The sequence below is a fragment of the Lethenteron reissneri genome, chromosome 3 (genome assembly GCF_015708825.2).
Source record: "Lethenteron reissneri isolate LAM-NWPU_2019-01 chromosome 3, ASM1570882v1, whole genome shotgun sequence".
Taxonomy (NCBI): Eukaryota; Metazoa; Chordata; class Hyperoartia; order Petromyzontiformes; family Petromyzontidae; genus Lethenteron; species Lethenteron reissneri.
Genome location: NC_083781.1, coordinates 11,029,896 through 11,054,748, shown reverse-complemented (window position 1 = coordinate 11,054,748; position 24,853 = coordinate 11,029,896). Strand labels below are relative to the sequence as shown.

At 44.4% G+C, this 24,853-nt stretch overlaps 1 protein-coding gene across 4 annotated transcripts in view; it reads left to right on the top strand.

The window, feature by feature from the left end:
• MEIOB (meiosis specific with OB-fold) overlaps nucleotides 1-15,563 on the top strand; it is a 32,667-nt gene extending 17,104 nt beyond the window's left edge. For all 4 annotated transcript variants that reach the window (XM_061557873.1, XM_061557866.1, XM_061557882.1 and 1 more), the window contains exons 9-14: nucleotides 1,054-1,149; nucleotides 3,680-3,781; nucleotides 3,937-4,096; nucleotides 5,637-5,826; nucleotides 10,101-10,187; nucleotides 12,839-15,563. In XM_061557873.1, the coding sequence (XP_061413857.1) occupies nucleotides 1,054-1,149; nucleotides 3,680-3,781; nucleotides 3,937-4,096; nucleotides 5,637-5,826; nucleotides 10,101-10,187; nucleotides 12,839-12,934 (731 nt within the window). In that variant the 3' untranslated portion in view covers nucleotides 12,935-15,563. The remainder of the gene's footprint in view (nucleotides 1-1,053; nucleotides 1,150-3,679; nucleotides 3,782-3,936; nucleotides 4,097-5,636; nucleotides 5,827-10,100; nucleotides 10,188-12,838) is intronic.
• Nucleotides 15,564-24,853: the final 9,290 nt, after the last annotated feature.

Sequence of the window (24,853 nt, the reverse complement as noted above, 5' to 3'; positions counted from 1 at the left end):
AGTACAACAATGTATTTTTACGCGCTGGCCTCTGCTGACAACATATCCCTGTGGGCATAGCACCCACCATAGGAATGTGGAATTGCCATCACTGACTCAGGGTTGTAACAATAAGATGACAACTGCTCCGTGCATCTTTGAGGTAAACCAACCACTTTGACTCTTCTGACCTATGTAGGCTGCATAGCATAGTGAACAGCGGGCTTGCTACGAGGACATTTAGTATTCTGTCAGAGTATAACACTGGTTACATGGCCACAGTTTCCTAGTACTGTAATGTGCAAGGGGAATTCTTACCATCGGGTTCTGTTTGCTGTAAGGTGGTTGATCTTGAAGCCCTGTGACATCATTCACAAGGGTAGGTCATTGTGTGCCGCTGGCATAGTTCCATGAGTAAATGTCACAATTTTCTGCAATTCAATTGTAGAAATTATCATTAATGACATTTTTTTCCGTGTGCAGCTACCGCTATATGTTCCTTGCAAAGCAGATGTTTAGCAAAATTAACATCTCGCCAAAACAGCCAAAATACATCAAGTCAAGTTAAAGTGATGCCTTATTCAAATGAGCATTGAGGTGGTGCTCACCTTCTGTTTACAGCCCTGAGCCAGATGTGGAAATAATATATTACTATGGCAAGTCTATCCTCAGGACAACCCCTACTTCCCCACGAAGTAGTACTTATTGTATCGACCCCAAAAGGACGATGGGCTGAGTCAACCTTCAAATAGTATTTGAACTTGCAAACCTTCTGATTGCGAGTCGCTCGTTCTACCGCTGAGCCACCTGATATTACGTCTCACTCTGCTTGGTGACGGAGGCACTGATATGCTTTTATACAAACACATTTGACAACTTGTAAATTGGGCCCTTTGTTTCTTATCTCGCTGTTACTAGGCTTTTAAATAGAGGACACACAATTTTAATATGCATTACATTACCAACCTGATTCAAATGTCCCCTATTGGAATAAAAACATAAAAATGAAGAACATGGCAATGCTAATTTGTTATATGTAACATTTACGAGACATTTCATTGCATTTTTGTCCAGTGATATTTGCGGCTGACGTGAAGGTCAATTTTGACAAATATCGTCAGTCCATGGTTGCCACAGCAATCTCCAAGACCATCATCACTACCAATCCAAGTAAGAGCAAAGGCACGCGATGAACGATGGAGCTTGTTATCAAACTGACAAAATACTGGGAAACACCTCTGTGCATCTGACTGGACAACAGACAGGCGTATATAAGCACAGTTCATATATGAAAGCAAATGCAGTCAACTTCGTTATCCGGGCTAATAGGGTCATTGGGGTGGAAGAGTGGCCCAGATTAAACAAATTCACGGATAATGAAAAACATACATTGGCTATACACACGTGTATTGCTTACCCACATAGAATGGAGTTGAAGATGCAGAATGCATAATCTGTTTTTATTTTCTGTAAAAGTAATTGTTTTACTTGCCAATATTCACAGTCACGTGTGCACTAAGTCAATGTCCCTCCACGAGTGAGGAGCAGCTAATAATGAACCCAGCGTGCTCTTAAGGACATTTCATTAAAAAAAATTCACATGTGTGATTAATCAGCCGATGGATTATAATATAGAGTTAACTGTACAGTCCATTCTGTTGTACTCTACTGAATGTGAATTCAGAGTCTGGTATTCACAGAGAGCCCTTGCCAATAATACCACAACCAACGGACTGTTACACACTTTTATAAAAAAAAAAATATTGAATGTAATTACAGCAATTAAACAGACTCCTTCACCGCGTATTTATTTAGTTATTTATTATATAAAAATACCATCGCGCGTGTTTAAAACACTTCATGCAGTCTGCACGTGTATGCCACATGACCTGATTGTTTGAATTTTCCTGACATTTCTGTGCAAAATGAGGCTGGCTTTGTGCATGTGTCTAACACCAAATGTAACTTTCAAATGCTATAGAAGCAGAAACGTCATTGCATGTTACACCACAGAATTGGAGAGGGACATGCCAGTGGTGTTGAACACTTGCCCTTTTCATGTATTTACGAATGTGAAATTTTCACGTGGCAAAAAAACACCGCATGGATTTGCTTCTAAATTGACACTTGTGGTCACTGATCAAAAACGAGATCATAACATTTGTAAACCTGAACAATTAGACATGCCAGTTACATGAGGATATAAAGTTTCAAAATTTGCATTGGAGTTTCAGCCATTTTTTTTAGTTCCAGTCCACCTTTACTCATAGCATATGTACATACATAGTCATTTTGTCAATCCAATGGCCATAATTCACCACACTGATCAGTGCTCGTTGATGAAGGTGGCTAGCATAGCCATTGAGGCATAGCACAGTACAACAATGTATTTTGATGCCCTTCCCCCTACTGAGAGTATCCCCACAGAATTCATCTTCTTGGTTCTTTCGGTAAAGTCATCACGTAGAAGGGAAGTAATAAAATAATAAAAATAAAACATAATAAAATTATTCAGGTCCGTCGAGGCAACAGAGACCTGGTTTTTCACCTGAGGACGGCTGCTTGCGTTGTGGCCGAAACGTCGTGAGAATAATTTTATTATGTTTTATTTTTATTATTTTATTACTTCCCTTCTACGTGACTTTACCGAAAGAACCAAGAAGATGAATCCCTGCAGTCACGAAAGCTTTAAATCAAAAAATATCCCCACAGAAGTCGACAACACTGATTTTATTAGAGTACCAAACCAAGCTCAACTTACTTAGCTTCCATGTAACTTTGTCATTGGCTTGTCATAGTAGTTTATAATTTGCACACTAGATGGTGTCTTCAACAACAAAACATAACAGTAATTCGAGCATTCTTAACATGCCAACATGAGATTATTCAAAAAATCAAGATGAGATTATTATTGAGACTTTGTTCTAGACCTGCATGCCTTTTCTTTCTGGCTGTTGAATCTGTGAGAGATAGTGCTTGAATTTCACTTGCCATGTTTGACTCGAAACAGTATTAACAATAATAACGTGCAGCCCTTTGCCAACGCACTGCTGGCTAAAAGGCTTTCCTCACTGTGTCGGCCATGGGGACTGTATGACCATAATTCACGATGCTGGTCAAGTGCGGTTTAGTGAAGGCTGGAGGACAAATGACTTACCGCTAATGTTGTACGTGACCCGGAGTCAAACTCACCGGGTTTTAAGTGCAGTGCAGTATTATATTTTAACCAATACGGCAACACGAAATACAGTTATATAAATCAGTTTCACGCAACCATTTTTTTTATATCAAATATTTCATTTAAGAAAATAAACTGCTTCCTTGAAGTGGGTTCTAATATGCAACTGTTTCGTAAATTAAAAACAATGTTATCTCATGTGTATTCTTTTCAAATTGCTTGAAATCATACAAGTTTGTATTCATTCATACCAAACCAGAATGATGACAGCCAAGAAAAATAATGCATGTGAAAACACGTCTACCGAGGGGATAGAGTAATGAAGTGTGCAGGTGCTGGGTAGATTATTACATCAAAGGATCGTGAGAGGTGGTAGCAGCTTGGAGAGGCCTTCATCCAGCAGTGAATCGACCACAGCTGATGATGAAAACAAGGATACCTCAGAGTGCACCATGTGTACATGCTGCCGACACTACTAATGAACGTGTAGAGTAATCATCTCAAATTCCTCCTCTGTCTCAGATACCCAGGAGGCACAGCTTCTCTTTACTTATGCAAATGACTACTTTGCAGCAGGAAATTTTGAGGAAGACATTTCTCCGGAAGGCTTCAAAACACTTGACTGTGAGTACTGCTCGCGTGAAGAGTAATTCGCGAGCATGACAGCCCATCAGCAGCACCACCCCCTAATTTTATTTTTTTTCCCCCGGATTTGAATTGCGGTAAAATATTGGCGTGTCTGCTCCCTTGCAATTTTTGTCATTAATTATCCCTCTCAGTGAACACCATAAAGGACATCTATACCATTGAGCAGATGAAGGAAAAGCAGGTGTCTCTCCAAGCGTCAGAATCGCCCATGCCTGTCTGCGGCATCGGGTGCATGTACATCTCCATGCTCAATGTCGACGACAGCGCCAGCAAAGTCATGAGCGTACGATGGTAATTATTAAGCCTCCCCTGTGCAAAGCCGCACGCCCACTGGTTCAGAGGATTCATTAGTCTCGATTCGTGACTCGGAGTTGAGATTTAATGCTGTTAGACATGTACCGATTCACCCCACGCCCCGCTACGACTCAATGAACTGTTACGACTCGGGACCACAATTGCATTCAATAAGCAGATGGGTGTTGTGTTTTGTTTGCCCTTGCCGTGTATGTGGTGGAGTCTAGTGTGGCGATAGGGCAGGGGATGAGGAACCTTTTTGATAACACTCCCAACATGACAACACCAGGTCAAACATGAGCCTGAGAACATCAGACACTATTGCACAGTTTGGGTGCACTGTGTTGCTCCATCCACAACCAAAGCTCAGATTTGGCACCCTTATGTTTAAACATGTTTAGCCCTTTCAAAAATAGTCTACATGAGAGGCCCTTTAAACATTTTGACTCCTGTACAGTACGGGGTAAATAATATTTTCCTTACCGAGGGCCGAATATGACTTTCACATTTCTCTAGCAGGCAACCACACTTAGCATCAGCCAAGAAAACGGGAAAAATAATGAAGGTTCACCTTCACCTTACGAATGCCATGGCTATATATGGGCAGGGAGACACTTTTGGATGCATTCACGTCTTAAGGAAATGGCCAACACTCATAGCCTTTGCGATTTGGAGACATTAGCACATTGTCGATAAAAACGTAAAATAAAGGAACTTTTTACCAACACATGAATCTGACCCCTTCAATTTGACCTATTGGTATTGTGGATACATCTAATCTAATATAAAGGTTTTGCTGAATGCACACACTGTGATATTTAGGCATCTTTTTTCCAGTGGCCCTGAGCTGGTGATGGTGTAAATTTCACATTGCTAAGGTGGGATCAGTGACCCTCTACAACAATGAATGTAGACTCCTCACAAAGTGATACTATTCATTTTGATCACGGAGAGATTGTAAGCCGAGTTGACCCCCATCCGGAATTTGAACTCACGCGCGGCCGCCTGTCAGTCGAGCGTACTCATCGCAGCATCAAATGGGGACATTTGTCCCGTGCCCAGGACCCCAGAGAGGCCCATGAAAAACATATAGGACAATTTTTCAAATTAAGAAAAATAGGACAGTTTTTTCAGTCCTTCCCTCATTGTCTCGTGCTCATGCTGAACCAACTCCTTCCCCAAACTAGCTCTTGTGTCCCAGGGGCAAAGATACCTAAATCCAGCCCTGACATATCTCTGAGGCCATAAAAGATATGCAATGCGATACAATTTGGATTTATACAGCACATAAATACAAATGTGTTTCGTAACGAAACACCTCTGCCAAAACACCCAGAGCCCAATTGATAGTTTGGCATATTTCCATATTTTGCCTGTTTTTTTTTTTAACAAAACTATAGCAGCTGCTAAATTTCCAATACTGGTACAATTGCTAATTTATTGTGCGATGAGGCCAGTTAATCCGTGAGAGTGATGAGCGTTATTAATGTTTCAATGTACCTTTTCTTTTCGGCGGGGTGGTGGGTTTTGCGCGCAGTTCTTTGTGCAAGTGCTCGGTAGATCCCGACAGTCAGATGTGCGCAAACGACAACTGCGACGCCACTCTGCTCAACAACACAGCCACCGTGAGGAAGTTCGAGATGCCGATAGAGATTGCCGACTGCACCGGAAGCCTCAACAACTGCTGGGTCACAGGAGATGTGGCCGAAAAGATGTTGGGCTGCACGGTAAGAGCAATGCATCAGCCCCACCCTCTTGTATTAGTCGGGCAGAAGGTAATATTAATGATTAATTCAGTACCTTCATCCGTTATCTAGAGACTGTGGTAGCCTCTTAATTTAGTGCGTACTTACCTCCTATGACATGAGGTTCAGACACATGGTCGATAGCAAAAAATACACGAAACAATGACTGAAGAGTCTAAGAAAGAGCATGGAGATATGTCTGCTTGAAACTAGTATTGAGAGACAGAAAGAGGGAGACGTGGATTATAGAACACACGCAGGTTTGTGACATCATGCAAACTTAAGAAAAGTAAGCAGCCTTGCGCAAGATGCGTTACGAGAAGAGATTATGTCTAATGTATCGAGAATAATGACGCAGTGGCGACCAAGTAATGTAACGAGGTCCGTCCACCGGCGGAGATGGAGCAATATCAGGTGACGTGGATTATTACATCACAGAATCATGAGAGATGTTGATGGCTTTTGGAGGCCTTTATGGATTGATCATAGCCGATGATTGTGGCACCCACTTGCAGAGTGCACTTTTTCCAGTCACTTATTCAGCCAGACATATGTCACACCAGTCCACTTTTTCACACAATCTAACCGTGCCTTTTCCTGGATGACATCGACCCCGTTTGTCTCTGGTCACACTTTGACTCATAATTTCCGTTGTCAACCGCCAGTGAAACTTTGATCTGCCGCATTTTCCCAAGTCTCAACCCATATTCACTCTGACGACACTCCCTAACAGCTCTGTCTACTTCAAGGTGTACTATATTTCTGTTTAAGAATGTAAAGTTATGTGTTTTCTCCCTGAGTCATGTCACCGATAAATTGTATCAAAATGAAATGAGCACACAATATGCCTCCTTCCCATATCTGTCCTTTCACGTGAAAAGTAAAGGTATTTTATACAGCCCATCTGCAATATGCCTATAAACGTTTGTCAGTTCACCAGCATTGGTTCAAGAAAGCCTGTCTCTGCTGATGAAACACTGAATGTCAAACTAGTACAGCGTTTGCTTGTGTTGAAGCTAGGATGTTGGAATTATGCACTCCCACAAGTCCATGTGGCTGATAGGATGTCTAAAATGTGCTGAGAAAATGTGATATCATATTTGGATTTGGCACCTTTACATCTCCTATGTACAAACGTGTGTAGGTTTGAAAACATTTGCATTGAGATTCCCTTCAAAGCCTCCATATGCGCATTTTCATCAACCCAAATTTGTGAGGGGAGGGGCAAAATTTATAATTTTCGTTTTGGGATTTTTAGTTTTTATCGTCTCGATTATATCTGTGCCAAAATGCTGATTTCTAGCCCATCAAATAGAACATCATTTATGTGCAACAGCCATTCACTCGCTCGCAAATGTACCAGCTATGGACATTCAAGAAAATTAATTGCTGATACTGGTGCACAAGCGCAATAAAAGAAGCTCAACACGTTCGTGAATAAACACTGGGGCCTTAAACTGGAGAAAGAGGCGACGTTTTGGGCCTTTTCATAACACCCTTCTTCATGTTGTCTGAAAAAGGGCCATTGCCTGAAACATTTCCTACGATGTATTTATACATCCATTTTAAGGCCGCAGTGTTTTGATGAACGTGTTGAGTTTTAGCCACGTATGTTAGATGCATTCTCGCTTTGTGGCAAACCTTTTTTGAAATATGTTTTAATCCTTGGGATTCATTACCATACATTGCTGTTTTGGATATACAGATTAGGACGATAAAACACAATTTACTATGGACGTAATGATTCATTGATTTGGCAATGAATATCGATTTTTGTTTGCTCAAGATTTACACATCAACTCGTGCATGTGAGAATGATTTATTTCTGAATTTCAATTCGTATGCTGCATAGCGGATATGATTGGCTCATCCAAACCCTTCAGCTACTATAGATTATGCATGCACCACGATGGGAATTATATAATTGTTTCATGAATTGAATTGTGATCCCGAAGCATGATAATTAATCAATCTGTGAAAGAGGTGGATCATTACATCCCTATTATTAATCAAATGGTGGTAGGGTGGAGTTGTTCAGAATTAAATAGTGCACTTCACTATCAAGTCAACGACATGATTTCTATTCTCCACCACAGCTAACATCAGCAGTGACAAGTGACATTATCACTGTTCTTGGTCTCTCCCCTCCTTCACCGACCCGCATTGAATAGCGTGGTGAAGTATGGTAACAAAAAAAACCATGACTACCGTGGGGAAGCTTTCATTCATCAGTGGGTTATCTGGTGATCGTCTGGTGTTAAATTGTAAATTCACATTCCAACACTATCCCTCGCTGCGGTGGTAATTCAAATTAGAAAAAAAACGTGCGTGGGCCAGAAAAAGTGTTGACGGATTTTTTCCGCCTGAGGACGACCGCTTGTGTTGCGATCGAAACGTCGTGATATATTATGTTTGGTTTTATTTTATTTTTCTACCTACGTGACTTTACCGAAAGAACCAGAGTATGTTATTATAACCATCGATGGCTCATTGCTCCAATTCTAGGAATCTATACAGTGTGCCTCAGGTTGTCCAGTCTCAGGTGATAACATATGCAGGTGAATTAATTGATAAATGGAGCGCAGAGGCAGCATGTGGCGATGTTAATGCACCAGTGCTGAGTCTCCCAGCAGACCAGTTCTCATGGGAGGTTGCTTGGACTGCATTTGCCCATCTGCTGGAGAAAGCGCTGAGGATGAAATCACTGCAGTCACGTTCCGGTTAATAAATTCAGGCATCATGCATAGCCTGAGACGAGCAAAAACGTGAGGTGGATTTTGCATCTTTCACAAACTTTGTGCCACGATTAGATGTCAAAGGTGAAACCCTGCAATTGAATGCTCACGCCACAGCTGAGGGGAGGTCTCGCTATCGTATACAGCCGTTTTGGCCAGATTGCCATTGACAAAGATATACTTATTCTTAGGTTTTTTTTCTTCTTTCTTTTCGGTAAAGTCACGTAGGTAAAAAAATAGAATTAAAATTAATAAAAGTAAAATAAAAAATCACGACGTTTCGGAGGCAACACAAGCTTCCGTCTTCAGGTGGAACCGTCACAGCACAATTGCTGTATCAAGTAAAGAGAAATTCCAAGAGACCCGACCTTGTATATATACTGGTTGAGGGGGAGAGGAGCCAGAGTAGGCCCCTGGATCGGAGTTTTTTTTTAATCCTTTATATTAAGTTCGCTTGCTTGCGTGCTTGCTTGCTTAGGACCGTGCAAATCTTTCGGTCGTTTTTTAACCCACTTCCCGTGATCCAATCCAGCTGACATTTTGCACACAGACTCGTTGTGCGTGACAATGCATTTTCGTGAAAAAAATTCCAAAATTTTAACTGTTTAGGGAAAATGTTTTTAATATTTAATTACCAATTGTTTAATGCTGCCAGACAATCATCTGACCCAGAGGTGGCAGCCATCTCAAGCCAGAGGACGAGAGGACTAGCCGCCATGCATATAAAGGATTTATAGTGAAAAACTTTGTTTTTACGGGTTTACTTGTTATTATGGTAAGGTTGGTGCGGCTGAGGCTGCTGCTAGGAATGAGTAGACTGGTTGAGCTGGGAGGTGCCAGAGAAAGACATACTTAGATCTATGGGCTTTACCCATCGTGAACTAAGTGACTGTTTGGCTAGCTAGAGGTAGGTGGCTAGAGGGTATTTTGACCCACTCTTCCACGCTGGTTAGACATCCTGCACCACCACGTGCGACCTGCTGGTCGGCTAACTGTGGTGTATCAATTTATGATGCTGGTTGGATTGAGGTGGGGGGAAATTTGATAAACGTGCCCGTTTATGAAAGAAACAAGTCCAATGAGCTAACCATGACACGCTACGGCATCATCCTATTTTATCAATATTGAACTTGATTCTTGAAAAATGTAGATATATGTCCCTTTTGTCAATCCACTGCTGAATGATGACCTTCCAAGGCTGTGCGGGTCGTGAAGGTTATTTGATCGTACGTCACTCTGCTAGTCAGTGAGACTTGATGAATGAGATGAGTGAAGATGTTGGAGCAAACGATTGATTTTGCTGCACTGTGCCCTGCTAACAACGCAACCATTACAGTGGCCTAAAACAATAGTTTTGTGCGTGGTGATCACCCATTCAAGCACTATCCAGCCTCAAATCCGCTTAGCTTTCGAGGTCTAATGAGATCGGGCAACATGCGTGATTTGGCCTTTGAAAGCATGTTTTTCATGTAAAGTGTATATTGCTTTTGTGATAACAACATAATGGCACTTTATTTGCAGGTGGATGAATTTTCCCAAATGACTGATGTTCAGAAGACAGAGCTGAAATGGAGGGTGCTGTTGGAGCGATGCAAGATCTACTTCAAGGTAAAGGGATGATACTATTTTCACAGACGTACACAACACAGTAACATTACTGCACAGGATTTTGCAGCTGTGCTATACAGTTATAGCTCTTCAATGCGTTTTTGTGTTGTGTTGTTTGGTACGGGGTCTGACGTTTCGTTCCAAGTGCTGGTAGCTTCTTCGGTTGAATTCAGTTACTAACGATTCTACCAACACGCAGAGCTAAATGACAAACAACGTGCCAAACAACAAGGTGGTAGGGCCTGCCAAAAACACATCAGAGAGCCAAATCTGCAGTCATATATTTCAAACTGGTCGAAGGCTGTGTCTGCATTATTTTGGATTTTGTGTCATATTCTCCTAAAAAGTAACTGAGAAGATGAGTTACTGACTATCTGATGTCATATTTGGATTCGGCACACGTGACATCCTCCAAATGCAAAACCTTTGTGGGCTTAGGCTAAAAAACAAACCAAAAAAATCCAAAGATATTGCCCCACCCATAAATTTCATGACCCAAATAGAAAATTGTCTCTTCAGATTTTTCTTCTGAATGTGAAAAAAACACACCACATCATAAAGAGCGACTTCAGTACAAAGGTAGTTACGGTTGCAGAGATGAGAGGATGATTGGTAAATTTGGCATCGTGTCGAGGGAAGAATGCCTATCGGAGCCCCCATGCATGAAATGTATATTTTACATACGATATTCAGATATATTAAATCACTTATTGTTACATTCATGATTTGATGCACATAATGTCAAATCATTCACTGTGCCTCATTCATATCTTGGGTGGTGTTTTTCCAACAACCACTGGAATTGGTTATTAATATTACGTTTTCACTGATAAAACACCTTGACTCTCAATTTTATGGTGGTAATATTTTTCAATTTGACACTGTTATTAAGAGTACTCAACTCGCAATGGAAAGGTTGCAAATCCTGATCAGCAGTCAACTCGGCCCAGCTTCCCTCCGTGATTGAAAAAACAATGATTTTCACTTCGTGGGAAGTCAACCGCTGATGGTTGTCTCACGTTTTTTGGGGTTATGCCACGTATTGTTTTGGCGTTATGTCCGATAATTAACTCGTTTAGCTGCACGTGCCGGGAGCTCGTATAGCGAAACGTCGTACATCATACCAAAACAACGTGTGGTACAACGACAAACACACATTGGAGAGCCATATAACACAACCACGAAAACCTAGGGAGCAGTATGAATAGTGAGTGTCCTATGGACAAATTGGCTCCCATTATAGAATTATGGAGTTGCTGTCCTTGGCTCAAGGTCATCAACAGAGATGGTTCCTGCCCCACGCTCGTTTGAAGCGGTAGACACACACTTTATATTTGAAATGTGTGTTCATAAATGGGAAAACCAGATCCTCAGTAATTCTAGTGTTTGACGATAAACATAGCACCGTACTGTTAAGACAACTACTTGGCTATGGCCAATGTTACTTTTAGGCCACTGAAATTTTTATTTTGTAAGTCAAAGTGACACAGAGCGTTGGCTTCTTAGCATTATTAAAAGTAAATAAACTGTAATTCAAGCGTGGATAACAGGATTGCGCCAAAACTAAAGTGGCTAAATATATAGCCATGGGCGTAATGCACCCCCTTCAAATCGTAATTCGTTATGCTTTTTTAGAACCACTGATGTCGAAATGTGACATTTTAAATTGGAAATTGTCATCATGATCTGAAATCATACTCCATCAATTCAAACGCCTGTCATTGTTTTGGATGTATTTACTCGTACATTTCAGTCATGATCCCATATACAAATACAGCTGTTGAACGCATGCATTATTTGACCACGCATACTGTGTGTGTAGTAGTGGCGTATTGGCATAGTGGTTAGCACACTACACTACGAACTTAGTGACCCGAGTTCGATTCCCAGCCACTGTCTACATCAGTGGCAAATATGTGAACTAGGTCTGGGCCTTCCCAAGGTTGATTCAGCCTTAAGTGAGTGCCTGGAGCAGTGTGTACACATCAGCACTGGAAAGGCACCACCACCCCTTTGTGCGTGGTCATTGCACTGGCCCCAGCAGCCTGTGTAGGCTATATAGGAGAGCTTTGATTTTGTGGAGCGGTGGTATAGTGGTTAGCACAATATATCATGATACCAGGGGCCTGAGTTCTATTCCCAGCATTAGCGGAAAGTGGTTTCTGAACGTGTCCCGTGCAGTCGTCTAAACCTTAAATGTGTACTTGATGTGTCACATCTATAACGTAGGGACACAAGGTATCTGGCATTGGGCTGGCCACACCACCCCTTCAAAATTCCATGCTGACCTTAATACGTGTTCATCAAATAATACTTTCTCCTCCAGTCTATAAGTCTAGACAGAGAGTCTTTGTCTCTTGTGCGTTTGATGTCGTTTTAGCTTCACGGTGTACGGCACAACGTCGCATATCCGGTATGAGGTCAGATGTATAAACATCCCTAGAGAATATTTTACTGTGCAATTAAAAATAAAGTGTGGACTGCTTTGACATGGGAAAACACTTCTCTGTGGGGGTGTGTACGTGATAGTTGGATATGTTGACATTGTATTCTACGTCTTAAGAGCAGAGGATATTAATACAATGTGTTTATTTTACAAAGACATGACAATAATCGTTTTTTGTTCATTTGCCCCTCTTTTTCCCTGGCAGATAGTTTACCGAAGCGCTTCTCACAGTACCCGAGTGAATATTCTCTCGTGCGAATTAGCCAATCACAAGGAGGTGACTAAATTTGTCGTTCAATAAATGTCCACGTGGCTCACAGCCTGGCTTATGAATGATTAATGATAGATTTAACCGCGACAGCGAATGACAAGAATATGAATGTAAAAGTTTATAGTTTGGTTCTAAATTTAATCTTTAATTCAGACCGTGACTAATAATCCGTGCGAAAAAACTCGTGACGGGACACAGGAAGAAAGCTGCGTAATTGATTTTATTCTTAAAAAGTTGGGGGTTGTTTTCATTTGAGTAATGCCCTTTTGCATTATGAGTAAAGATAAAGGTGCAGCCCTGCAATAGCGGGCCAACACCACTAATGGCAGAAGGGCTAATGGTAAAATACTCTCTAGAGAGACCCTTTAGAGGGTATTTGGCCTACTTACCACTCTGGTCAGATGTCTTGGAAGATCTGGGAGTACCCTCATTTTACTCCACCACACCTAGAACTGTGGTGTACCTATTTATTCTTGGCTGCATAAAGGTGGGGGGGGGGGTGGATTGGATCAACTTGCCTATCATTTCAACTGCTACGCTGGGAGATTGAACGGACCACCACTGTATTGATAACCATTGCAGTATATATATGAGTTTTTAAAAAATGCTGCCTGGATGGTTCTGTAACTGCAGAACTCAAATCATAATGAGATAGTCGCTAATTTAAGTCCCAGTTAGAAATTGACTCAGCTCCCCCCCACCCCCGGGTAGATAAAAATAAGGACACCTTTGTGGAAATCTAATACTGTTTGCCTTTCGACATTGATCTGGTCATTGAGCGGGGAGACAGATACTTTGAAACGAAGCACTCTTTGATTTTGCTTCTTTGTATATTTGTATTTTGTGCGGAGTTTTCGAAAGGCATTGTGCTTTCTTTTATTAATCCGTTGAAGAAAGAAACATTCCTGGTAAAAGCATCTGAAAAAAAACCCATCTAAATAAATAACATAGAGTACAGTAGTCGGTTTTTGCCTCATGTTTGAGAATACATCTTGCAGTTTTCACGTTAATCGTTTGCCTTTAAATGTTCGCGTATTAATAATTATCATTAAAAAATTATCCAGTTGATGTTTCCCTAGAGAGTGGAGCACTGTTTGGTACATATGTACCCATGTATTTAACAAGGTGGCAGATGCCAATGGTTATCATCAAGAAATAAATATAAACCAATAATACAAACGGTAATGCGATTAAGATGTGTGTGCCTGCACATTTACGGCTGAAACACAGTGCATGTTTGTGCTATAAATTCAGTAACATTACTCTGCAAAGCGTGAAGGTTAATTTTCAAAATATGTATCAGCTCACAATGCATAACATGTTCTTTTAAATGGCAAATGCGGCATTTGCCTCGAGAATTCCACGATGTTCACTCAGCCACATGGATGGTCTCCCATCAACCATCAATGGGAAAAATATTGTTTCTTATTGTAATTTATTTTTTCGCGCTGTTTAGGTTACCTAGGAATTTTTCCCCCAAGGTGCTGGCTGTATTCTTCTTCTTTATACGAGTGTGTTAGAAGCCAGATATCAGCAGCTGCTGTCCTTGAAATTTGCACGCTTCAGATTGAAAGCGTCCTTCATGCTTTAGAGCAACTGTTCAATTCTTACGTACGCACGCCGCGTCTGAAATGGTCTCAGACTTTATATATTTTGGGGACATTTGTCCCAAAAACATGTCAACGGTTAAACTAATTTCTTTAAGCAATTCACCTTTGTGAATGAATAGGTTAAGTGTGGAAATGTATATTTATTCTATACATCTGACAGATTGTGTGGTAATTTCAATGGTAACATTTCAACGCACAATTCAGGCATGTCTGAATTCAGTGGGAACAACGGTGGCGAGCGGACGCCCTGGCGTGATGTTAACTACCTCGCCTGGTATACAGGAGTTCGTGGGTTCGATCCCGACCCTGACGCCTGCTGTATATTTGGAGTTTGCATGTTGTCTCCGTGGTCACAAGGATTTTCTCAGGGCCCTCCGGTGTTTCCCTCCACGTTTAGAAACTTGCGTTTAGAGTATTTGCCTGCTATAAATTCCCAAATAATAGGTCACTTAGTTGAGCTATCATTTGTGGCCAGTTGGCTTCTGAAAAACAGCTACATAGCTCAGTGGGCCTTACCTGGTAAAATACAAAATAGTGTTTACACTTGCACATCTGATCCGTGCTGGGGACCATGCCAAGCCAACGCAGAGCAGGGTCGTGGAAGCGTGGGTTGCTTTGCCATCGCACAAGCCGTGCTGTGCCACTGACATCACACGCAATTCGTGACGCGTGTAAATGTCGCGGTGAAGGTCTTTTTGAGTCTTGGCCTGACGGACGTCAGACGTATTGTGCACGTCATTAACCCTGCCCCTAGCGTTGTTGTGTTGGATCTGAACCCGATGGTCTTGCAAGATCAATGCAGCCTGTCTTAGTTCCGGCTTCCGGCTTGGCTCAGTAACATGTCAGTGGAAAACCACCCGTACCGTGGTGACTGCCACAGCTCAGATGTGCCGGTGTCAAAGGGAATATAAGACATCAAACGATGCCGATGTCACAGTTTTATGTCTTGGACTATAATTCTGTCGTGATAAAATTGCTCGTGAATATGTTTCTTGTAATTTGTATGAAATATCCGTTGACCTATGTTTAATAAAAGAGCCTAAATTGATTATTGTGACTTCTGATTGCGGTATGTCATTGGTTCCAAATGTGGAAAGATGATCGTAGTCACGTACAAGGAGCTGTAAAGAATACACATGCGCAACACAGCATCTCATTAAATAATAATGCCATGTACATATATTTATACAAGTCTTTATTTCTAAAACCTCAGCTAAAATTACAACTCACGAATACAAAGACATCTATTAAATATGTAATGCAATACAAATGTCAGGGCTGAACACGGTATTTAGAATTTGACTTCAAATGTTAATGTCAGAAAGAATAATTAACATTTTAAAACGTTCATATTGAGGAAAGTAAATGGATGTGCTCAGTTAAAATGACATGCCTTCAGTTTTAATTCCTGACCCGTTGCAGATAATACCATTACAGAATGCTGGTTGAAATTACAGGTGCCAAAAAAACCCTCTCCCATTGTTTAATGGTCAAACCCTGTACAATGCATGCGTCCGGAGTGATTACACGTTTTATGCAGTATAAATGTGCGCGCTCGCAGTTAGGAGTCGATCGGCAGGTAACGTGTGCTGTGGTAAAGGTAGAGTGTGCAGTGACCATCACCTCTCCAAAAATCTGAATCAGAATATTATAGACTTGAGTAATCCGATGAGCTACAAAGCTCTTTGTCACATATCTTCAAGGGGGGCTTTCTAGAGCTCCCTCAAGCAGAGTGCATGAGCAAGAAAATTGCAGGGCTGCGCTTTTACCTTTTTTTGTTTACACATAAAATGTCAAGGCAATGCTGCACGCGGGTAACCCGCCGTTTTGGCTGTCTCTCTGTACGCGGTATTGTAGCACATCTGCGATATTCTAGAATCAAGTTCACCTTGGTATGCAGCGAAAAGGAGAGGATAAGATTGCATTGAAAGTAGACGATTGGTATGCAGGGCCACTGCTGATGTTGGCAGCAGCAGCGGTGTTCGCACAGTTCATCTTAGCAGAACAATAAAAGTCTTCCCAGCGATTGGGCTGAGAGAGGACATTGTCATACCATTCCCCTGCCCCCCCCCCCCCCCCCCAGGGCTGTTGATGCCATATCTGTCAATGGCCGATGCTATACCGTCAGGTCAGCTCTTCAGACGGATTCACAGCAACCAACATCCGTCTGCCTGCCTCACACAGGCAATCGGAAGAGCCGCACAGAGTGTGTGCCAGCCTTGTGTGAATTCGGCCTTCAAACAACGGTCAAAACCAGACCGCCAATGGGCATCGAAAGCGATTAGATACCCAGGTGATAATTCGTGCAAAGCCACTTTTCCCGTCGAAGCTGGAAAGCCACTTCGAGGATGAAAAGCCATTTCCGAGGATGAACGCTCTATGAAGTATTAGTCCCGTGCATAGTTGTAATTGCGAGAATTTAGCTGTAGAAATTGGCATAGTAGCCTCGCTGGCACGAGTCCTAAGCTGGGCTCCCTGTCCATTCCCCAGCCTCCCCGCCCGCCCCCCCCGCCTCCTCCTCTGTGTACACCCTTCGCCTGGGCATCTATGGGCCGCTGGTGCAGTTGCACCGCCTGCACTCTCACTAGCTACACAAACTGGCCTTTTGGCGTCATCTGGTCCAACACCAGTGGAGACTAGGCTCTAAGAAAAGCCATCTCGGGTGTGTACCAATCAATTTCAAGGACAGTGCATATCATTATCAGAGTTGTCTCTTTTTGTTTGCATTTTTGACTGCTTGTGTTGTGGTTATTGCAAACATGATCCCTTGTATAAAGGTGTCAGTTTTGGTGCCAGATAAAAGGGCAACAACCTATTACTATGGCTGCAAAGCTGTCTTGCGACGAAGACGTTATGACAACGCTATGCGCTGCTATAGAGTACATCGGGTATAAAGATCCACTCACCGTATCGCCGTCAATAGCCCGTTGGGGCTGTTAGCGAGCACTTGCTAAGGTCGGAACGGCGCACGAGGGGGTTGAGTGTAGCCATCACCGCACTCGGTCACGTCTGACGAGTCCGCAGTGCTGAAATGTTCACGTCGCACCCACTTAAGGCTGCTTCGACCTAGGGGTGGCCCAGAATCAGCTGAGATATGTGTCCACCCATAGTCGCCGTGAGCGGGGAATCAAACCCAGGTTTGCTGCATTCACTGACCGATACAAGCAAGCAAAAGGCAAATGTCCCCCGTGTAGCCTTAACAGACTGTAGAGGCAAGTGCTGTTAGAGAGCACCTATGACGGCCGCAACGGTACATGAAGGGGTGGGTGGCCAGCACCACACCCGACCTCCTTTGTCTCCCTGGTGGCGATGTTTACACACCGCACCAGGTACTCATTTGAGGCTGAGTCGACCTAGGGAATCGAACTCGGGTCACCGGGTTCATAGCGCAGCGCGCTAACCACTGCACTATCGCTCCCCACATTAACCACTTCACCATCACTCCCATCACATACAATTGAGCACTCTATCTCACACACACACAAAAAGACAAAGATCCCCCGTATAACTTTAATAGCCTGTAGGGGCAAGTGCTGTTAGCGAGCACCTATAAAGGCCGAGGGGGTGGGTGGTCAGCACCACGCACGGACCGCCTTTGTCTTCCTAGTGGCGATGTTTACACATCGCACCGGGTACTAATTTGAGGCTGAGTCGACCTAGGAGAGGCCCATGACCGGTTCAGATAACCGTCACCGGTGTTGACCTTGAGCGGGAATCGAACCCGGGACTGCCAGGTTCATAGTGCAGCACGCTAACCGCTGCACCACCGCTCCCCACTCTCTCTCTCTCTCACGTACACACAGACACACAAATCACGCACTCCGATGTTGAAACTACGAAGGCTCAGCTTGTTCCGAAACGGTGTCACGGAGAAAAAACGAGCGGCTCTCCGCCGTTGGGAGGGTGAAATATTTGCCATCAGCTCGTTAAGTAGAAGGCAGCGCCTAAAGTGCCTTCATTTTCTCCCGGCGTAAATGCCCCTTTGCATTTCGCCCATTGCAAAGAGTAACACTGTCTGCTCAACTCTACCTTGACATTAATTGCTGACCTTATCCCCCTTCAGCCGCTGCATTTGGCCGAAAGGGAAAACGACAGAGGTGTTACATCCATGGCATTTTTTTTCCATACCAGTTGCCCGAAAGGGACCCACTTAACCTTTTGCGTTTTGGGTTTTTCAACCCCTTCCGAGAGTTCTAACCGCGCACGAAATAAGCAACCACGACGCGTCGTTGTGGGAGAATGTTAATAACAGAATAAATATAAGCGGGTTTTTTTTATACATCCCATCGACCACCCGGTCTTCCTTTCTGGAGATTGCATCCTATCAGCGACTTTGGAGCAACACAATTATAACAACAACATGTGGGTGTCTCATCAGTCACACACAGAGTCAGGCCTCCATGCCTGGGACAATGCTCGCGAACTGCCCGGCCGTAAAGAAGCAATATCCGCTTTCTGCAGAGTAATGAGTTCCAATTCTGCACGCAAAACGATACGAGAAACGACGCACAGTAATCGCTCAACGTCGCTTCACCAAATACATTTACAGCATCCTTCCCATAATTGTCTCTCAACGTAGCATATCAAATGCTTTTTTTTACACATCTTCTGGATGCAGCCGGGTGGGTGGGTGGGGGTGGGGGTGGAGTATTAATGTCAAGTTATTAATGTCAAGTTAATATTTGAAAGAAAAAAAAAACCCGACGCAGTCAATCAGAAGTCAAATATAGCTGCGCCATGTTGTCAAACATGGATGGCCTCGGCTAATTACTCGACATATTGCACGGCTAATGTACAACCCCCCCCCCCCAATCACGCTCTCCTCGCGACAGCTTAATACCATTTACCTAATTAGCGCGTTGATGTTGGTGTTCGTTTAAGCGCGCGTTTTGATTGCAACACGCGTAGCGTTCCTCGCAACGGCGCTATATTTAAGAAATAAATAATTCCGCCCCCCCCCCCCTCTCTAAAAGCATACAGACCAATTTCGACCTTAATAATAATAATAGTTCAATTTGTAACGCGCGCAAATTTGCAGACGTAGTGGCCGCAACTCAGAGGCGCGGAGCCAAGCTCAGAGTCGCTCGAAAGCGTGATTGTAGAGGTGAGTTTTTAAGTCTCTCTTGAAAGAGGCGATTGAGGTGATGCTGCGAATGTGCAGAGGGATATCGTTCCAGACTGTTGGGGCTGCCACCGAGAAGCGGCGCATAGACACGATGACCATCCTGGATCTTGGTATCAAGAGGAGGTCGTGAGTCGCGCTGCGCAGGCATCTGCCGTGCGCTGAGCTGCAAGTTGTCAATAATGGTCACCCCGTGCCCTTATACATCCCAACGTTCATCCTATAAAGTCCCATCACAAGGGAGAAACACAATCAAATAGACAGAAAATAGTTTGCGCGTATTGAAACGGTTGCGCGCCGGATGGACCTGAAAACTCAATTTCCCTGTACAAGAATACGGGGTAAACCGTATGGGTTGACAGGTATGCTAACGTCGCAATTTTTCTGTGAGATTAATAAAGACTCGGCTGTAATTGAACGCGCAGAGCTCGATTATTGCACGGCTACACACGGCCGGAAAATGTTTTTTCGTCTTTTTTTTGTAAACAATCTTCGCCACAAACAAAAGCACCCTCTGATAAGACTCGCAGATGTTGAACACGAGCCTTGATTGACCTGAGCACAACACGCACGCACGCGCGCGCACCTGTGACTCGCGCACAATTGAAAATAAATAATAAACCATTACCTCATTACCCCTTGCCGCTACCATTGCCTCTTTTGTCTGTGACCCACTCCTCCTGCACCGTCTTTGTGGTGCGTGGTGTGGGTATAGACTGTGGATGAGATTAAAGCCTGCAGGCCCGCGTGGTGTAATGAGTGCAGATGTTAATTATGCTTTAATGTAACAGACATCTGAACCGGAATCCGTATTTGTTACTGGGGGGAATCCGATGAGCTCGGAAGCTCTTTGCACACGTGTCCAGTAGGGACACAGGGGTCAGAACAGTTACGACGACGGACAATTCAAACTAACGCGATCGGAGTACACGCTTTATAGGAAAGTTAAATAAATCATAGTCTTGGTTCTTTCGGTAAAGTCACGTAGAAGGGAAATAATAAAATAATAAAAATAAAACATAATAAAATAATTCTCACGACTGTTTCGGCCACAACGCAAGCAGCCGTCCTCAGGTGAAGAACAGGTCTGTCGGGAAGACAGCGTCTGAATGAAACAACCCCAGGCTTGGAGCGTATATTTAAGCTGGGTTGGAGGGGGAAGAGCGCCTTGACAAAAGCAGTTGCATATCAAGAGGAATATAGCATATTTATGGGAAATGCAGATATGGGATTAGTACTACTTGTGAAATGCGTAGGAGGTGGGCGGGGGGATTCAAAGTCATATTATGCCCGTGCATTATGCAGGTTTAGCAGCATCAAAGGGAGGGGATAGGGGTAGCATAAATAAAGGGAAGGAATGTTAATAGTATGTAGCTGCAGTAACTAAATACAAATTAAAATTGTAATCTTTCCAGGTAACTATCGTTTGGCGGCGGATTGTGAAGGCCTTCAGCCAGCAGAGGATTGATCAAGAAGGCTAAGGTGTTTGCGACATCCTGACAACGGCAAAACATCGATGGCTCTCCATCGCGCACTCTTACGCATTCCACAAGTAGTAACTAATCCCATATCTGCATTTCCCATAAATATGCTAAATTCCTCTCTTAATATGCAAATTCCTTTGTCAAGGCGCCCTTCCTCCCCTAACCCAGCTTAAATATACGCTGCCAAGCTTAGTGGTGTTCATTCAGACGCTGTCTTTCCGACAGACCTGTTCTTCACCTGAGGACGGCTGCTTGCGTTGTGGCCGAAACGTCGTGAGAATTGTATTTTATTATGTTTTATTTTTATTATTTTATTATTTACCTTCTACGTGACATTACCGAAAGAACCAAGAAGATGAATTCCTGCAGTCACGAAAGCTTTAAATCGAAATGTACTTTTTGCTAATCAGCTAAAGGCCCCACTGAGCTGTGCAGCTCGTTTTCAGAAGCCACCTGGCCACAAACGATAACTCGACGAAGTGGCTTGTCATCATCATCACCACGTGGAATTGTATTGCAGCCAAATACTCTAAACGAGTGATGTTCGTTCAACACGTGCAGGCTTTCGCGACCAATATTATTCATAATCAACGTTTTTGGGTTTAGATCGCGTTATTTATAAATGTGTCGTAACCCTCCACCACCCGACACGGCCAATCAGTAAAAAAGTGTCACGTTGACAAAAGACAAATAGTTCACTACTTTAGCCCACCGGTGTGTTAAAGAGTGAATCCACAACATTTATAATTTTTGAGTAACGACGTTTCGCTGGTAATTACATCCAGCATCATCGGGCAATTTGCCAGAATGTGATATTGATTCTAAATGTGGATGGAAACAGCGGAGGACCCGTAGGAAAATCCACGTGACCACGGGAAGAGAGACACGCAGATCCCAAATATACAACAGGCGTCCAGGTCGGGATCGAGCCTGACGACCTCCCGTATACCGGGCGAGGTAGTTAACATCTCCTAGCCACCGCGGCACCCTGAGACACACACACGCGCGCACGTGTGTCTGCGTGTCCGTGCGGAGAGCACACGGGAGGGGAGGGTGCGATGAGCCGGTCATCGGTCTTCGTCAGCGGCGATTGAGGCCGGATGCCCCGTCCGTGAGACCCATGCAGCAGCCATTAATACGAGAGGCATTTAATATCGCGTTGGGGAAAGAAAAATAAACAGGGGGCCCAGCGTTTTCACTCGTCATTAACAAAGGTCATCCATGGCGGGTTTGTTGGTCTTTCCTCCCCCAGTCACCCACCGCCCTCCCCCCCTCTCCCTTCAATGCCACGTGCCGATTTTGTTTTGGCTACTGTTTTAATCCTTCAACGATAACAAACAAAAAATGATATCCGTAAATATTAAGCCAGAGATTAATGTGTTCTTTCTCATGGAGATGCGAGCGATGAAAACGGTTAAGCGCGCAGTCGGTGGTGCGGAGGAGGCTTGAGAAGGACGCAATTGGGCAGTTGGAGGCAGCCGTGCAATTGGGCAATATTCCTGCTGGAATGGTGTTTCCTTAATCGAGTTTCGCGCTGGTATTTTTCTCATTAATATTTGACGAAAAATTAATTCTACCACGACGCCGACACACAGTGGCCTACTCTTTTCGAACGACGTCGTGAGAGTTTTAACATTGGTGTTGTATGATCCAATGCACTCCGCGGCGTTAACCAGGGCTGCCCACCCGTTACGAACCGCGAACCTCCGTGACCTCTCAGACGCTGGGCCACGTCACGCGAGCCTGGGGTCAGCGCCGTCACTTGGGGGTGGATGGCGGACTGTGTGTACGTCTGTTGTTGTTGTTGTCTTGTTTTTGGTGAGCGGTGGCGTTGTGGTTAGCGCACAACGGGCTCGCGACGAACCCGGCGACACGCTGTTCTATTCCCACCCCCCCTCGCGGTTAATGTCAGTGACGAATATCTGAACCCGTTGCTGGGCCTTCCTTACGTCAGTAGCTGGGGAGGGTGTGTATAAAACATCAGCACTGGGGAGAGAGACAAAGGCGGCCGGGCGTGGTCCCCACCCCCCCCCCCCCACACACACACATACACACGTGCCGCGGCTGCCTTCATAGATGCTACTCGCTAAACAGCACTTGCCCCAACAGCCTATTAAAGGCTACACGGGGAATCTTTGTCATTGTGTTGAGTCTATCACCCGTCGGCCGTACCGCACAAGCCCTTTAATTACGATAATGCGGCTGCGTGGCCACTGTCAGCACATCTCAGCTGAGAGCCTTTGCATCCCCCCCCCCCCCATCATTTACCGAGCGGTGACGCTAGGGGAGGAGGAGGGGGGGGCGCAAGGGGGAGGAGGAGGGGGGGCTCAAGGGGGAGGAGGAGGGGGGGGGGCGCTAGGGGGAGGAGGAGGAGGAGGAGGGGGAGGAGGTTCGGCCTTCGGCAAGAACTCACGAGTTTCAAAATCAAAATGCCACTCATCCCAAACTCATTTGCAAATTCCCCTCTCCATCTCTCTCTCTTTCTGCGTTACACCCCCAAGGTCGCTTGAAGCCGCGGGGGGCGGGGGGAGGGGGGGTTGATGTCACCGCAGTGCGCCGCCCGTGCCAGGCTAGGTGCGCTTTTGAGACTCTTGAGGCAGCGTTCGGGGTCAGTGGGACGGACGGAAATTGTTGCGGGTTCAACAGACCACGCAGGGTGACTCGGAGGGCACGTACACAAGCAAGTCGAAATGAACATGATCGCCATGCCCCCACTACCCTTCCCGTTCCGTTGGAATGTGCGCCGATGGCTTCTTTATTGGCACATAAAATACAGATTGATGAAGAGCACAAGGCGGGCAAAATGAATTACGTTGAGGGAGAGGGAGAGACAGGAAGAGGATTAGAAGAACATGCGCAGCAGGTCAATGACATCGTCATTCAAGCTGCTAGGGAATGATAAGTTTGGGCTTTGCGCAGAGCGCGTTGTTGCTATGGTAGGGGATGTTGGCCTACAGCCAAGAGCCGTGGTGGCTAGGAGATGTTAACTACCTCGCCTGGTATACAGGAGGTCGTTGGTTCGATCTCGACCCTGACGCCTACTGCTGTATATTTGAAGTTTGCGTGTTTCTCTCTCTCATCATCATCACGGTGGCTAGGAGATGTTAACTACCTCGCCTGGTATACAGGAGGTCGTTGGTTCGATCTCGACCCAGACGCCTGCTGCTGTATATTTGTAGTTTTCGTGTCTCTCTCTTTCTCCCCCCCCCCACCCCCCGTAGTCGCGTTAATTTTTCTCCAGATCCTCCGGTTTTTTTCCCCTCCATATTTTAGAAACGTGCTTTTATAGTCTCTGGCTTCTGCTCTACATTTACACACGAGAAGCGACTTATTTTGTTCTGGCAATAGTGGCCAGGTCGCTTCCGAAATGTGGCTATACAGCTCAGTGGTCCTTACACCTGGTAAAATAAAAGTTTTTCGTTTTTCATAGGTGCTGCTTGCTAACAGCACTTGCCACAACAGCCTGTCGAAGGCTATATCGGAGGGGGGGGTGGATATTTGTCTTTGTGTTTGAGAACCCGGTTATAACCACGGACCGTCTACGGCCTGAATTCGAACCGAATCGTTTTTAGCTTTGAACAACGAAGTGGCGGCCAAGGAACGGAACGCGACCGCCGAGAGAGGACGTCACCCGTGGAGATGGAGCGACGAAACCAACGCATGTGTGCGGGCACTGGGTGGATTTTCACATTGCAGAATCGCGGGGCAGTCGGGCGGCGGTGGTGGTGGCGGT